Source organism: Ranitomeya imitator, chromosome 2 (genome assembly GCF_032444005.1).
Source record: "Ranitomeya imitator isolate aRanImi1 chromosome 2, aRanImi1.pri, whole genome shotgun sequence".
Taxonomy (NCBI): domain Eukaryota; kingdom Metazoa; phylum Chordata; class Amphibia; order Anura; family Dendrobatidae; genus Ranitomeya; species Ranitomeya imitator.
In genome coordinates this window covers 256,270,181-256,282,924 of record NC_091283.1, presented here as the reverse complement: position 1 = coordinate 256,282,924, position 12,744 = coordinate 256,270,181, and the positions used below count along the sequence as shown (strand labels likewise).

The 12,744-nt window shown below is 49.5% G+C and overlaps 1 protein-coding gene across 1 annotated transcript in view; it reads right to left on the bottom strand.

The window, feature by feature from the left end:
- LOC138662971 (gastrula zinc finger protein XlCGF53.1-like) overlaps positions 1–12,420 on the bottom strand; it is a 40,834-nt gene extending 28,414 nt beyond the window's left edge. The window contains exons 1-6 of the mRNA XM_069748996.1: positions 12,367–12,420; positions 1,174–1,323; positions 865–1,044; positions 659–782; positions 478–575; positions 189–279 (exon numbers count right to left, since the gene is read on the bottom strand). Coding sequence (XP_069605097.1) covers positions 189–279; positions 478–575; positions 659–782; positions 865–1,044; positions 1,174–1,323; positions 12,367–12,393 — 670 coding nt within the window. The 5' untranslated portion in view covers positions 12,394–12,420. The remainder of the gene's footprint in view (positions 1–188; positions 280–477; positions 576–658; positions 783–864; positions 1,045–1,173; positions 1,324–12,366) is intronic.
- Between the last annotated feature and the right edge of the window lie 324 nt (positions 12,421–12,744).

Here is a 12,744-nt window from a genome sequence, read left to right as displayed (position 1 = left end):
TAAGCTCTATAGAAAAGGGCTTTCAATGACCAAAGTCATTAGAACAGTTTTGGGTGGAGGAGAATGTTGTGGTCTAGAGGCAAAATGGTGATCATGGTAAAACGGCCGGACTACACCACCGATAAAGCAGCCACAGCCGGTGATGAGAAGAATCTGTGACTTCTCTGCATTTAGTGGTTACTACTCACCTGGGTAGCCATATGTGGGAATCTCCTCTTTACACCGCTCATCACCCCTCACATATGTCTCTGTAGCATTAATATGGGTCAGATCTTCACCCTGAAACAAATATTATAAAAGTCACCGACAGAAGGAGAAGTCCCATCTATGATCAGCTCTAATCCTGCCATCTCCACAGTTCTCATTACACAAGTATAAAACATATAATACTGGTGGATAAAACAAGACTGAGCAAAAGACCTTCACCAGCGTCTACACATCATAGGGGAGATCTCCTGACACCTTCTCTCCATCTACCTGATGATCCTGAGGAGCATTGGGATCTTCTTGGTTACAGTCCTGTGGAAGAAGAGGACGGGGACATCTCTCTGGTGTTGTCCTCTTACTGGATAGATCTGAAGGAAACACATACAGGGGGTGAATTCATTCTTTACATACAGATAATTATAGGCCGTGTGTATTTAGTCCTGTCTATTACCTGGAGATGTGAGGGGCTGGGGAACCTCCATCATGACGTTCTTGTACAGATCTCTGTGTCCTTCTAAATACTCCCACTCCTCCATGGAGAAATAGACAGCGACATCCTGACACCTTATAGGAACCTGACACATACAATGATACCGTCATCCCCCGATCCCTTCATAGTGTTACTGTATAATGTCCCAGCATTCCCAGCAGTGTCACCTCTCCAGTCAGCAGCTCAATCATCTTGTAGATGAATTCTAGGATCTTCTGGTCATTGATGTCCTCATGGATCAGGGGGTGAGGTGGAGGCCCTGTGATTGGGCTCAGGGGTCTTCCCCATCCCTCAGACACAGGGTCCTGACAGCGATCACTAGAGGTCTTCTTCACCACTGTGTAATCCTGGTAATGGAGAGACACATTAATAAATCTCACTACAGACATTTCCAGAGTCCTCACCTCTCTAGCTCTGTCCATCTGTTATTCCCATAGATAAGAATGACGTAATGTGACGTCATCAGAATCTCTCACCTCTCCAGTAAGCCGGAAGAGGATCTCTAGGGTGAGGTGTAATATCCTCTCTGCCATCTTGTCTCTGCCCATATCCATCTTTGATGGGTAAATCAGGAAAATGTTCTTTTGTAGAAGATCTTCACTGGGAGGATCCGATATTGTAGAGACCTGAATGAGAAGATGAGCCGATGTAACATCATAAGAATCCTGTGTAATAATACAATTACTGGAGATAATAAGGGAAACATATGAGGAGATTTATTATTTTACAGTATTTAGTTTCCTTCTTTACATCTACTAATAAATCCTATATATTTAGGCCACAGACAACAAGCAGTTTCCTCCTCGGAGTCGGCAGCTGAATACGTTTCTCATAGACTCATCTTCCATAACGCTAATTCTCGTCTCATTTACCGATCCTGGAATCGGCATTAGCAATACTGCAGGAGATATTCATTACACGCGACATGAGAAATAACTACTTCATGATGAGGACGACATCTTCATCTTCTACTACGGCTCTAGAGACAGATTTGTCCAGAGTCGGTCACTGACTCCATCACCACCGGCCTCTATATGAAGGTTTCCCGTCTTCCCCGCACTGTAATCTTCTATCACGTTAGATCTCAGGTCTGACAGAGTTTGGCTGAATGCCCCCCGCCCCCTAGTACTGGATAGTATGGGGCGGCCTAGTTATTACGATACTTACATGCCTAATAATGGGGTCTGGGCTGCAATGTATGAAGGTCTATTAGGCCGGGCCAGAGCCGGCGTCCAATAAGTTACCTTTTACCGCCCCCATACACATTAGACTAAAGTTCCATGAAATCACTGATTTCGGGGGTTTGGGCGACTATATAATGTATTTGGGGCCTCCCGACAGATGATGTCAGGGCAGAGAAGGATCTGACATCCTGAATTTCAGAGGATAATCCGTTTATTCTTCCTGTAGATAATCCTCCGCTAGAGGAGTCTGGAGGCGACTCTCTCATACAGACCCCAGGAAAGCTGGAATATTTGTGTGTATGGGGGAGTCGGGAGAGATGGCCATCTGCCAAATGACCGTTCAGCCAACTCTTATCTCATGTGTATGGGGCCGTTAGTATTACACTGGCAGCAGTGATGATACACGGCACTACAGTAGTACAGGGCATCACCGGGGCCATCAGAGGCTTGTATGGTGTATGATCGCACTGATCAGAGGGTTAAAGTGAAAAAAAAAATCATAGTTTCATCAACAAGAAAGATCCATCACTATATGGGATGCAGAGTCACTGCACAATGTTAGTTAAGTCTCGTCCATAACTACTTTATTACACTCTATTATCCTGTACACAGTGGAGGAGATAGAAATCACAGGTCCGACAGCAACAGCTGGAATTGGGCCCTCCAACGGAAAGAAAAAAAATCTATATATATATATATATAAAGCTGAGTGTATGTATGTATGTAACCACGCCCATTCCACATAGAAACCAATCACTAACCGTGTATTATTTCACCAGAGCTGTTTAAAAGAAGCTGAGCTGTGATTGGTTGCTATGAGCAACAGTTTTCCCACTCCACAACACCTCAGCAGACACTGACCGGGTGGGAGAAATCTGGCATCCCTGGGAACATAAGCTCCAGCCATTGTCTGCCCCCCAGAAAGGAGCAGAGAGCACATGACAGAAATGAATCCCCCTCCTCTATTACTGCCGCGCTCTATTGTTACCGGCGTAGAAAATCGCATCAACAGCGGCCGCACACAGAGCCGCACTGCCAGGTTACATAACAGCACATCTCCAGGAACTCCCTGCTCAACGCCACCCAGCTCGGGACTATGGGATGGAGGATGTGTGATGGGTCTATGGGCACGGGACTATGGGATGGAGGATGTGTGATGGGTATATGGGCACGGGACTATGGGATGGAGGATGTGTGATGGGTATATGGGCACGGGACTATGGGATGGAGGGTGTGTGATGGGTATATGGATACAGGACTATGGGATGGAGGATGTGTGATGGGTGTATGGGCACGGGACTATGGGATGGAGGATGTGTGATGGTATATGGGCACTGGACTATGGGATGGAGGATGTGTGATGGGTATATGGGCACTGGGCTATGGGATGGAGGATATGTATGATGGGTGTATGGGCACTGTACTATGGGATGATGTGTGATGGGTATATGGGCACTGGACTATGGGATTCAGGATTTGTGACGATCTCCCGCTTCGACTACTCCAACATCCTTTTCTGTGGCCTCCCTGCTAAAACCCTTGCACCTCTCCAGTCCATCCTTAACTCTGCTGCCTGACTAATTCATCTCTCTCCTCGCTACTCCTCCGCTTCTGCCCTCTGCAAATCTCTTCACTGGCTCCCATTCCCTCTTGCCCTGTCCATGTATGGTTTGGTCCAGTAGCCCATTAATCATCAGATTGTTCTGGTTCCTCGACATCCGATTCGGACCTTGTTAATCCAGGTGACGTCCGAGCCGGCATGACTGTCTTTGCTCGTGACACTCTCATGGTTATTGAGGTAGGCACCATAGTGTTATGGACCACTACTGGTATATTATGTCCAACAGGGCAGAGCCAGGATTTGAACCCCAGTCTCCCACATTGATGGCTGTGATTTTACTAAACGAGGCACATACATTGCCGGCTTCTATTATATCTTTTACTGAATGTTAACGACTTTTTCCGATCTTAAGAAAAATGCTCGTGCTACCGATCATGAATCCGAATGTACCATATTCGTGCCGAATTTATGTTTGAAGATCGTTTTCTGAACATATTTGCTCATCTCTAATTATGGCCACCACAACCTGCTACACAAAATAAAACCCCACTCAGTATGGAGGCATTTACAGTCCACCACAACCCCAGTATAATGGCCGCTACCAGCCACACATTCAGTATGAGAGTCCCAACAACTCTTCTCTTAATATGATGCCCTCACAATTCCTGATATAAACCTCACACTACTCAGCCAACCCGGTTCCTGAGGAGCGCTGCTCTGGTCTGTGCGGTGTGAGTACTGAGGCTCCGCACTACAGGTGTGATGTAGTGACGTCATTGTGCCTGCAGTGCACGGAGTCTCAGACTCAGAAGTGAAGGCTGAATGGTGGATCAGGAGCTTTCCACTCCCTGAGTCACTAATCTATTCAGCGGTATCACCGTCATGGGAATGTGGATATCGCTGACATTGTGATGATGGGAAGGAGAGGGTGACCAATACCACACCCCACCGAGCCCTGTCACTTCATAGGCATCATAGCAACCGAGTGGGCTACCTTTATGGGTGATGCACTCCTGCCTATCCAACTATCATATGGTAAATATCTCATAGATCCTGGGTTCATTAGTATCTGCACCAAGAATGAGGCTAAGTGATTATTTATTAATTGTCGGTGGTCGGAGGTAGTCAGTGAGGTGGATGGTACCATATTGTGCATGTAGGGGGCAGTACTGTGGGAACATTAGAAAGTGGGGGGATGGCAGTACTGTGGGGGCATTATACTGTGTGTGAGGGGGATGCCAGTCCTGTGGGGACAATATCCTGTGTCTGTGGGAAGCCACTATTGTGGGAACAAAATACTGTGTGTGGTGGGATGATGGTACTTTGGTAACTTTATACTGTGTGGGGGGTATAGCGGTACAGTGAGAACATTATACTGTGTGTGTGGGGTATGGCGGTGCTATGAGAACATTATAATTATACTGTGTGTGGGGGTATGTCGGTACTGTGAGAACATTATACAGTGTGTGGGGGTATGGCGGTACTATGAGAACATTATACTGTGTGTGGGTATGGCGGTAGTGTGAAAATACCTTTTTTATGAGAGATGCCAGTACTGTGGAAACATTATACTGTGTGAGCGGCATCATATATATTACATAAGGGGTGTAAAAAGGAGAGTCATAAAAAAGACTCCTCAGGGCTGTGCTGCATTTGTACAAAAAGACTGCTATCTGCCGTCCAGACGGGACCATGTGACATCAATGGGAAGAGGGAGGGTTTCCGGAGGGAAGAGTCTAGAGGGTGCACCTGGTCAGGAGACCTTGATGACGCAGTTACTGATATTATAAAGGCCGGAGCCCCAAAGACAGAACAGATTTGGCGCCAAGCAAAGGAAAGGGGTGCGGGGAAGAATCTGAGGTACCAGCTCATGGCAAAGTGCCCGAGGCAGCTGGTTGTGGGGCGGAACCCTGCTTACAGGGCATAATGGTGGCAGGGCTGCCACTTGAAATTTCAGGGCCCCATACTGGCAAAATTTTCGGGGCCCCCTTGAGACTCCGCCCAGGCTCCACCCCAGCCCCACCTCTACGCTCCACCCCTCGAACTGTCCACAGTCCCACCGCTCTCTCTTGGAAAAACTCCACTTCTCACCTATCACACATTAACAGTTCCCATCACCAGATCACACGTATAGCCAGCAGCTTTTGTTTTGGCCAAAAGATTTTGTGAGCCACCACCATAACACGGTAGACACTTTTGGCCGGGCCCTACTCTGCTGTAACCTAATAAATATTTGTTAAAATATGCAATACAATTTAGGTATATTTTTAATTATTTTTCATTTTTTAAAATGACCAATAATATCACATACAAGGAACAAATACAACACCATGACTAGACCACATATTACCACCAGTGTCCGAATAATATCACATACAAGGAACAAATACCACCGCACCATGACCAGACCACATATTACCACCACAAAGTGACCGAATAATATCACATACAAGGAACAAATACCACCGCACCATGACCAGACCACATATTACCACCACAAAGTGACCGAATAATATCACATACAAGGAACAAATACCGCCACACCATGGCCAGACCACATATTACCACCACATAGTGACCAAATAATAGCACATACAAGGAACAAATACCACCACACCATGTGCAGACCACATATTACCACCACATAGTGACTGAATACAATACTGATCAGTAATAATAAAAAAATCACAATACTAATATCACCACCAGTGCCATTATCCACAGGAGATGTGTACTTAGTATGCAGTGTCAGTGTACAGGTTATACAGTGATCACTGGTGACATTATACACAGGAGCTCTGTATATAGTATACAGTGTATACTGTCAGTGTATAGGTAACACTGACTCACCAGTGACGTCTCTAGGTGAAGTCCTTCATCTTTCATCCAGCACAGACCACCATCACTTCATCCAGCCAGGACTTCTCTCTGCAGGAAATAACACAGTTATCTCGAGCTCCGCTTGCAGAACACATTACTTAATTTTTCCCAACTTCTACATTACACCACATGAAAAAAAAACTCTACACAGTAACAAGACCGCCCCCCCATTTAAAACAGTGTCCTCAAAAAATAAAATAAATACATCACTGCAGTGATAATATCCCTTAATTAGCCCCTAGGGTAATAATAATATCCCCCACCCTGGCCCCGTGTGTCTCATTCCTGGCTTCAGCCATATGTTCACCCATCCTGCCCTCATGACAGAGTATCCATCCTGCCCCATCTGTCTCCATTGTATCCATCCTGTCCCATGATCCTGTACGATCTGTCTCCAACCCTGCTATATCTGTCTCCAATCATGCCCCCCATGTCTTTCATCCTGCACGTGTCTCCAATCATACCGTGTATCTCCATTCTGCCCCGTGTCTTCAATCATGCCCGTATCTCCATTCTGCCCCCTATGGCTCCAATAATGGCTCCATGTCTCCAATCATGCCCCGTGTCTCCATTCTGCCCCATCTGTCTCCAGTCATGCCCCCAGTGTCTCCAGTCATGGCCTGTATCTCCATTCTGCTCTGGTGTCCAGCATTCTGTCCCGGTGTCCAGCATTCTGCCCATGTATCCAGCATTCTGCCCGTGTCTCATAGTCTGCCCCTTGTGTCCAGCATTCTGCCCGTGTCCAGCATTCTGCCCCGTGTCTCACAATCTGCCCCCCGTGTCCAGCATTCTGCCCCGTGTCTCACAGTCTGCCCCCTGTGTCCAGCATTCTGCCCCAGAGTGTCCAGCATTCTGCCCCAGAGTGTCCAGCATTCTGCCCCTGTGTCTCACAGTCTGCCCCTCGTGTCCAGCATTCTGCCCCTCGTGTCCAGCATTCTGCCCACATATCCAGCATTCTGCCCCCATGTCTCACAGTCTGCCTCTTATGTCCAGCATTCTGCCTGTGTCCAGCATCTCTGCCCCTGCGTGTCCAGCATTCTGCCCCAACGTGTCCACCATTCTGCCTCTCGTGTCCAGCATTCTGCCCCCGTGTCCAGCATTCTGCCCCGTGTCTCACAGTCTGCCCCTATGTCCAGCATCACTGCCCCAGCATGTCCATCCTTCTGCTCCAGCGTGTCCAGCATTCTGCCCCTCGTGTCCAGCATTCTGCCCCTCGTGTCCAGCATTCTGCCCCTCGTGTCCAGCATTCTGCCCCTCGTGTCCAGCATTCTGCCCCTCGTGTCCAGCATTCTGCCCCTCGTGTCCAGCATTCTGCCCCCTGTGTCTCACAGTCTGCCCCTTGTGTCCAGCATTCTGCTCGTGTCCAGCATCTATGCCCCAGCGTGTCCAGCATTCTGCCCTTGTGTCCAGCATTCTGCCCGTGTCCAGCATTCTGCCCCTGTGTCCAGCTTTTTGCCCCTGTGTCCAGCATCTCTGCCCCAGCATGTCCAGCATTCTGCCCCAGCGTGTCCAGCATTCTGCCCCTCGTGTCCAGCATTCTGCCCCTCGTGTCCAGCATCTCTGCCCCTCGTGTCCAGCATCTCTGCCCCTCGTGTCCAGCATCTCTGCCCCTCGTGTCCAGCATCTCTGCCCCTCGTGTCCAGCATTCTGCCCCTCGTGTCCAGCATTCTGCCCCTCGTGTCCAGCATTCTGCCCCTCGTGTTCAGCATCTCTGCCCCTGTGTCCAGCATCTCTGCCCCTGTGTCCAGCATCTCTGCCCCTCGTGTCCAGCATTCTGCCCCTCGTGTCCAGCATTCTGCCCCTCGTGTCCAGCATTCTGTCCCTGTGTCCAGCATTCTGCCCCTGTGTCCAGCATCTCTGCCCCTGTGTCCAGCATCTCTGCCCCTCGTGTCCAGCATCTCTGCCCCTCGTGTCCAGCATTCTGCCCCTCGTGTCCAGCATTCTGCCCCTGTGTCCAGCATCTCTGTCCCTGTGTCCAGCATCTCTGCCCGTGTCCAGCATTTCTGCCCCCGTGTCCAGCATTCTGCCCCTTGTGTCCAGCATTCTGCTCGTGTCAAGCATCTATGCCCCAGCGTGTCCAGCATTCTGCCCCTGTGTCCAGCATTCTGCCCTGTGTCCAGCATTCTGCCCGTGTCCAGCATTTTGCCCCTGTGTCCAGCATCTCTGCCCCAGCATGTCCAGCATTCTGCCCCAGCGTGTCCAGCATTCTGCCCCTCGTGTCCAGCATTCTGCCCCTCGTGTCCAGCATTCTGCCCCTCGTGTCCAGCATTCTGCCCCTCGTGTCCAGCATCACTGCCCCTCCTGTCCAGCATCACTGCCCCTCCTGTCCAGCATCTCTGCCCCTCGTGTCCAGCATCTCTGCCCCTCGTGTCCAGCATCTCTGCCCCTCGTGTCCAGCATCTCTGCCCCTCGTGTTCAGCATTCTGCCCCTCGTGTTCAGCATCTCTGCCCCTCGTGTCCAGCATCTCTGCCCCTCGTGTCCAGCATTCTGCCCCTCGTGTCCAGCATTCTGCCCGTGTCCAGCATCTCTGCCCCTGTGTCCAGCATCTCTGCCCCTCGTGTCCAGCATCTCTGCCCCTCGTGTCCAGCATTCTGCCCCTCGTGTCCAGCATCTCTGCCCCTGTGTCCAGCATCTCTGCCCCTGTGTCCAGCATCTCTGCCCCTCGTGTCCAGCATTCTGCCCCTCGTGTCCAGAATTCTGCCCCTCGTGTCCAGAATTCTGCCCCTCGTGTCCAGCATCTCTGCCCCTGTGTCCAGCATCTCTGCCCCTGTGTCCAGCATCTCTACCCCTGTGTCCAGCATCTCTCTGCCCCTCGTGTCCAGCATCTCTGCCCCAGCGTGTCCAGCATTCTGCCCCTGTGTCCAGCATCTCTGCCCCTGTGTCCAGCATCTCTGCCCCTGCGTGTCCAGAATTCTGCCCCGGGGCCCCCTGGATCACCGCTCTCAAAAAAAAAAAAAAACACGATTTCTTACCTGGCCGCGCTCCTGGCGAAGCTCACTCCCTCCACGCAGGTGAAGCACGCACTCGCCGGCAGCTGACAATGACGTCAGACGCCGGCGACAGGCGCACTGCTGCTCAAGTCAGCTTCCAGCCTCCGACTGGCTGGAGGCTGTTAACTATTGACATGCGTGCCCGCACGTCAATAGCGTGCTGCAGTGCCTGTAGGGGGGGCCCCCTCTGCCCACCGGGCCCCATACGCCAGTCATGGCTGTAATGCCCTGATGGCGGCCCTGGGTGTGAGTACTGAGGCTCCGTACTACAGGTGTGATGTAGTGACGTCATTGTGTCTGCAGTGCATGGAGTCTCAGACTCAGAAGTGAAGGCTGAATGGTGGATCAGGAGCTTTCCACTCCCTGATTCACTAATCTATTCAGCAGTATCACCGTCATGGGAATGTGGATATCGCTGACATTGTGATGATGGGAAGGAGTGGGTGACCAATACCACACCCCACCGAGCCCTGTCACTTCATAGGAATCATAGCAACCGAGTGGGCTACCTTTATGGATGATACACTCCTGCCTATCCAACTATCGTATGGAAATATCTCATAGATCCTGGGTTCATTAGAATCTGCACCAAGAATGAGGCTAAGTGAGTATTTATTAACTGTCGGTGGTTGGAGGTAGTCAGTGAGGTGGATGGTACCATATTGTGCATGTAGGGGGCAGTACTGTGCGGACATTAGAAAGTGGGGGGATGGCAGTACTGTGGGGACATTATACTGTGTGTGAGAGGGATGCCAGTACTGTGGAAACATCATCCTGTGTCTGTGGTAAGCCACTAAAGTGAGAACAAAATATTGTGTGTGGGGGTATGGCGGTACTGTACGAACATTATACTGTGTGTGGGGGTATGGCGGTACTGTAGGAACATTATACTGTGTGTGGGGGTATGGCGGTACTATGAGAAAATTATACTGTGTGTGGTGGGATGGCGGTACTAAGAGAAGATTATACTGTGTGTGGGGGTATAGCAGTACTATGAGAACATTATACTGTGTGTGGTGGGATGGAGGTACTGTAGGAACATTATACTGTGTGTGGGGGTATGGTGGTACTATGAGAACATTATACTGTGTGTGGGGGTATGGCGGTACTGTAGGAACATTATACTGTGTGTGGGGGTATGGCGGTACTATGAGAACATTATAATGTGTGGGGGTATGGCGGTACTATGAGAACATTATACTGTGTGTGGGGGTATGGCGGTACTGTAGGAACATTGTACTGTGTGTGGGGGTATGGCGGTACTATGAGAACATTATAATGTGTGGGGGTATGGCGGTACTATGAGAACTTTATACTGTGTGTGGGGGTATGGCGGTACTGTAGGAACATTATACTGTGTGTGGGGGTATGGCGGTACTATGAGAACATTATAATGTGTGGGGGTATGGCGGTACTATGAGAACATTATACTGTGTGTGGGGGTATGGCGGTACTGTAGGAACATTGTACTGTGTGTGGGGGTATGGCGGTACAGTAGGCACATTATACTGTGTATGGGGGTATGGCGGTACTATGAGAACATTATACTGTGTGGAGGGGTATGGCGGTATTATGAGAACATTATACTGTGTGGGGGGTATGGCGGTACTGTAGGAACATTATACTGTGTGTGGGGGTATGGCGGTACTATAGGAACATTATACTGTGTGTGGGGGTATGCCGGTACTATGAGAAGAATATACTGTGTGTGGGGGTATGGCGGTACTGTAGGAACAATTTACTGTGTGTGGGGGTATGGCGGTTCTATGAGAACATTATACTGTTTGGAGGTATGGCGGTACTGTAGGAACATTATACTGTGTGTGGGGGTATGGCGGTACTATGAGAACATTATACTGTATGTGGGGGGGTATGGCGGTACTATGAGAACATTATACTGTGTGTGGGGGTATGGCGGTATTATGAGAACATTATACTGTGTGTGGGGTTATGGTGGTACTATGAGAGCATTATACTGTGTGTGGGGGTATGGCGGTACTATGAGAACATTATACTGTGTGTGGGGGTATGGCGGTACTATGAGAACATTATACTGTGTGGGGGTATGGCGGTACTATGAGAACATTATACTGTGTGTGGGGGCATGGCGGTACTATGAGAACATTATACTGTGTGTGGGGGTATGGTGGTACTATGAGAACATTATACTGTGTGTGGGGGTATGGTGGTACTATGAGAACATTATACTGTGTGTGGGGGTATGGCGGTACTATGAGAACATTATACTGTGTGTGGGGGTATGGCGGTACTATGAGAACATTATACTGTGTGTGGGGGCATGGCGGTACTATGAGAACATTATACTGTGTGTGGGGGTATGGCGGTACTATGAGAACATTATACTGTGTGTGGGGGCATGGCGGTACTATGAGAACATTATACTGTGTGTGGGGGTATGGCGGTACTATGAGAACATTATACTGTGTGTGGGGGTATGGCGATACTATGAGAACATTATACTGTGTGTGGGGGTATGGCGGTACTATGAGAACATTATACTGTGTGTGGGGGTATGGCGGTACTATGAGAACATTATACTGTGTGTGGGGGTATGGTGGTACTATGAGAACATTATACTGTGGGGGGGTATGGCGGTACTATGAGAACATTATACTGTGTGTGGGGGTATGGCGGTACTATGAGAACATTATACTGTGTGGGGGTATGGCGGTATTATGAGAACATTATACTGTGTGGGGGTATGGAGGTACTATGAGAACATTATACTGTGTGGGGGTATGGCGGTATTATGAGAACATTATACTGTGTGTGGGGGTATGGCGGTACTATGAGAACATTATACTGTGTGGGGGGCATCATACATACTACATAATGGGGCATTACACTGTGTGGGGCCAAGAAAGGGGCCCTGTACTAGGAGAACAATCCGCTCCCTCACTTCCTGTCCTCCATAGTTGGCTCGTATGTATCTATTACAGGAAACAGAACAACAACGTTATGATTCTTATAAAGAGTCTCCGTGCAGAAGGGGTTAATGTCCCCGCGCTCAGTAATGGGGAATCTCCACATACCTCCACCTGCAGAGCCGCACTCCACATATATGGCTGCTCTGTGCGCACAGGACCTGTGATGAGGTCACAGGAGGGAGGAGTCAGGGGTCACGTGATCAGGGGCCTCAGGGACTGAGATCCGCGGTGAAGAGAGCCTTGGTAAATGGAGAATACCGCCATGATGTGAACACAGAACACGCCCCTTCACGATAAGACACGCCCCCGGAAAGACGTCACACCTGGAAGGAGCCCATACAGTCTAGCATTTACCATATATGTGGAGTGCGGCTCTGCAGGTGGAGGTATGTGGAGATTCCCCATTACTGAGCGCGGGGACATTAACCCCTTCTGCACGGAGACTCTTTATAAGAATCATAACGTTGTTGTTCTGTTTCCTGT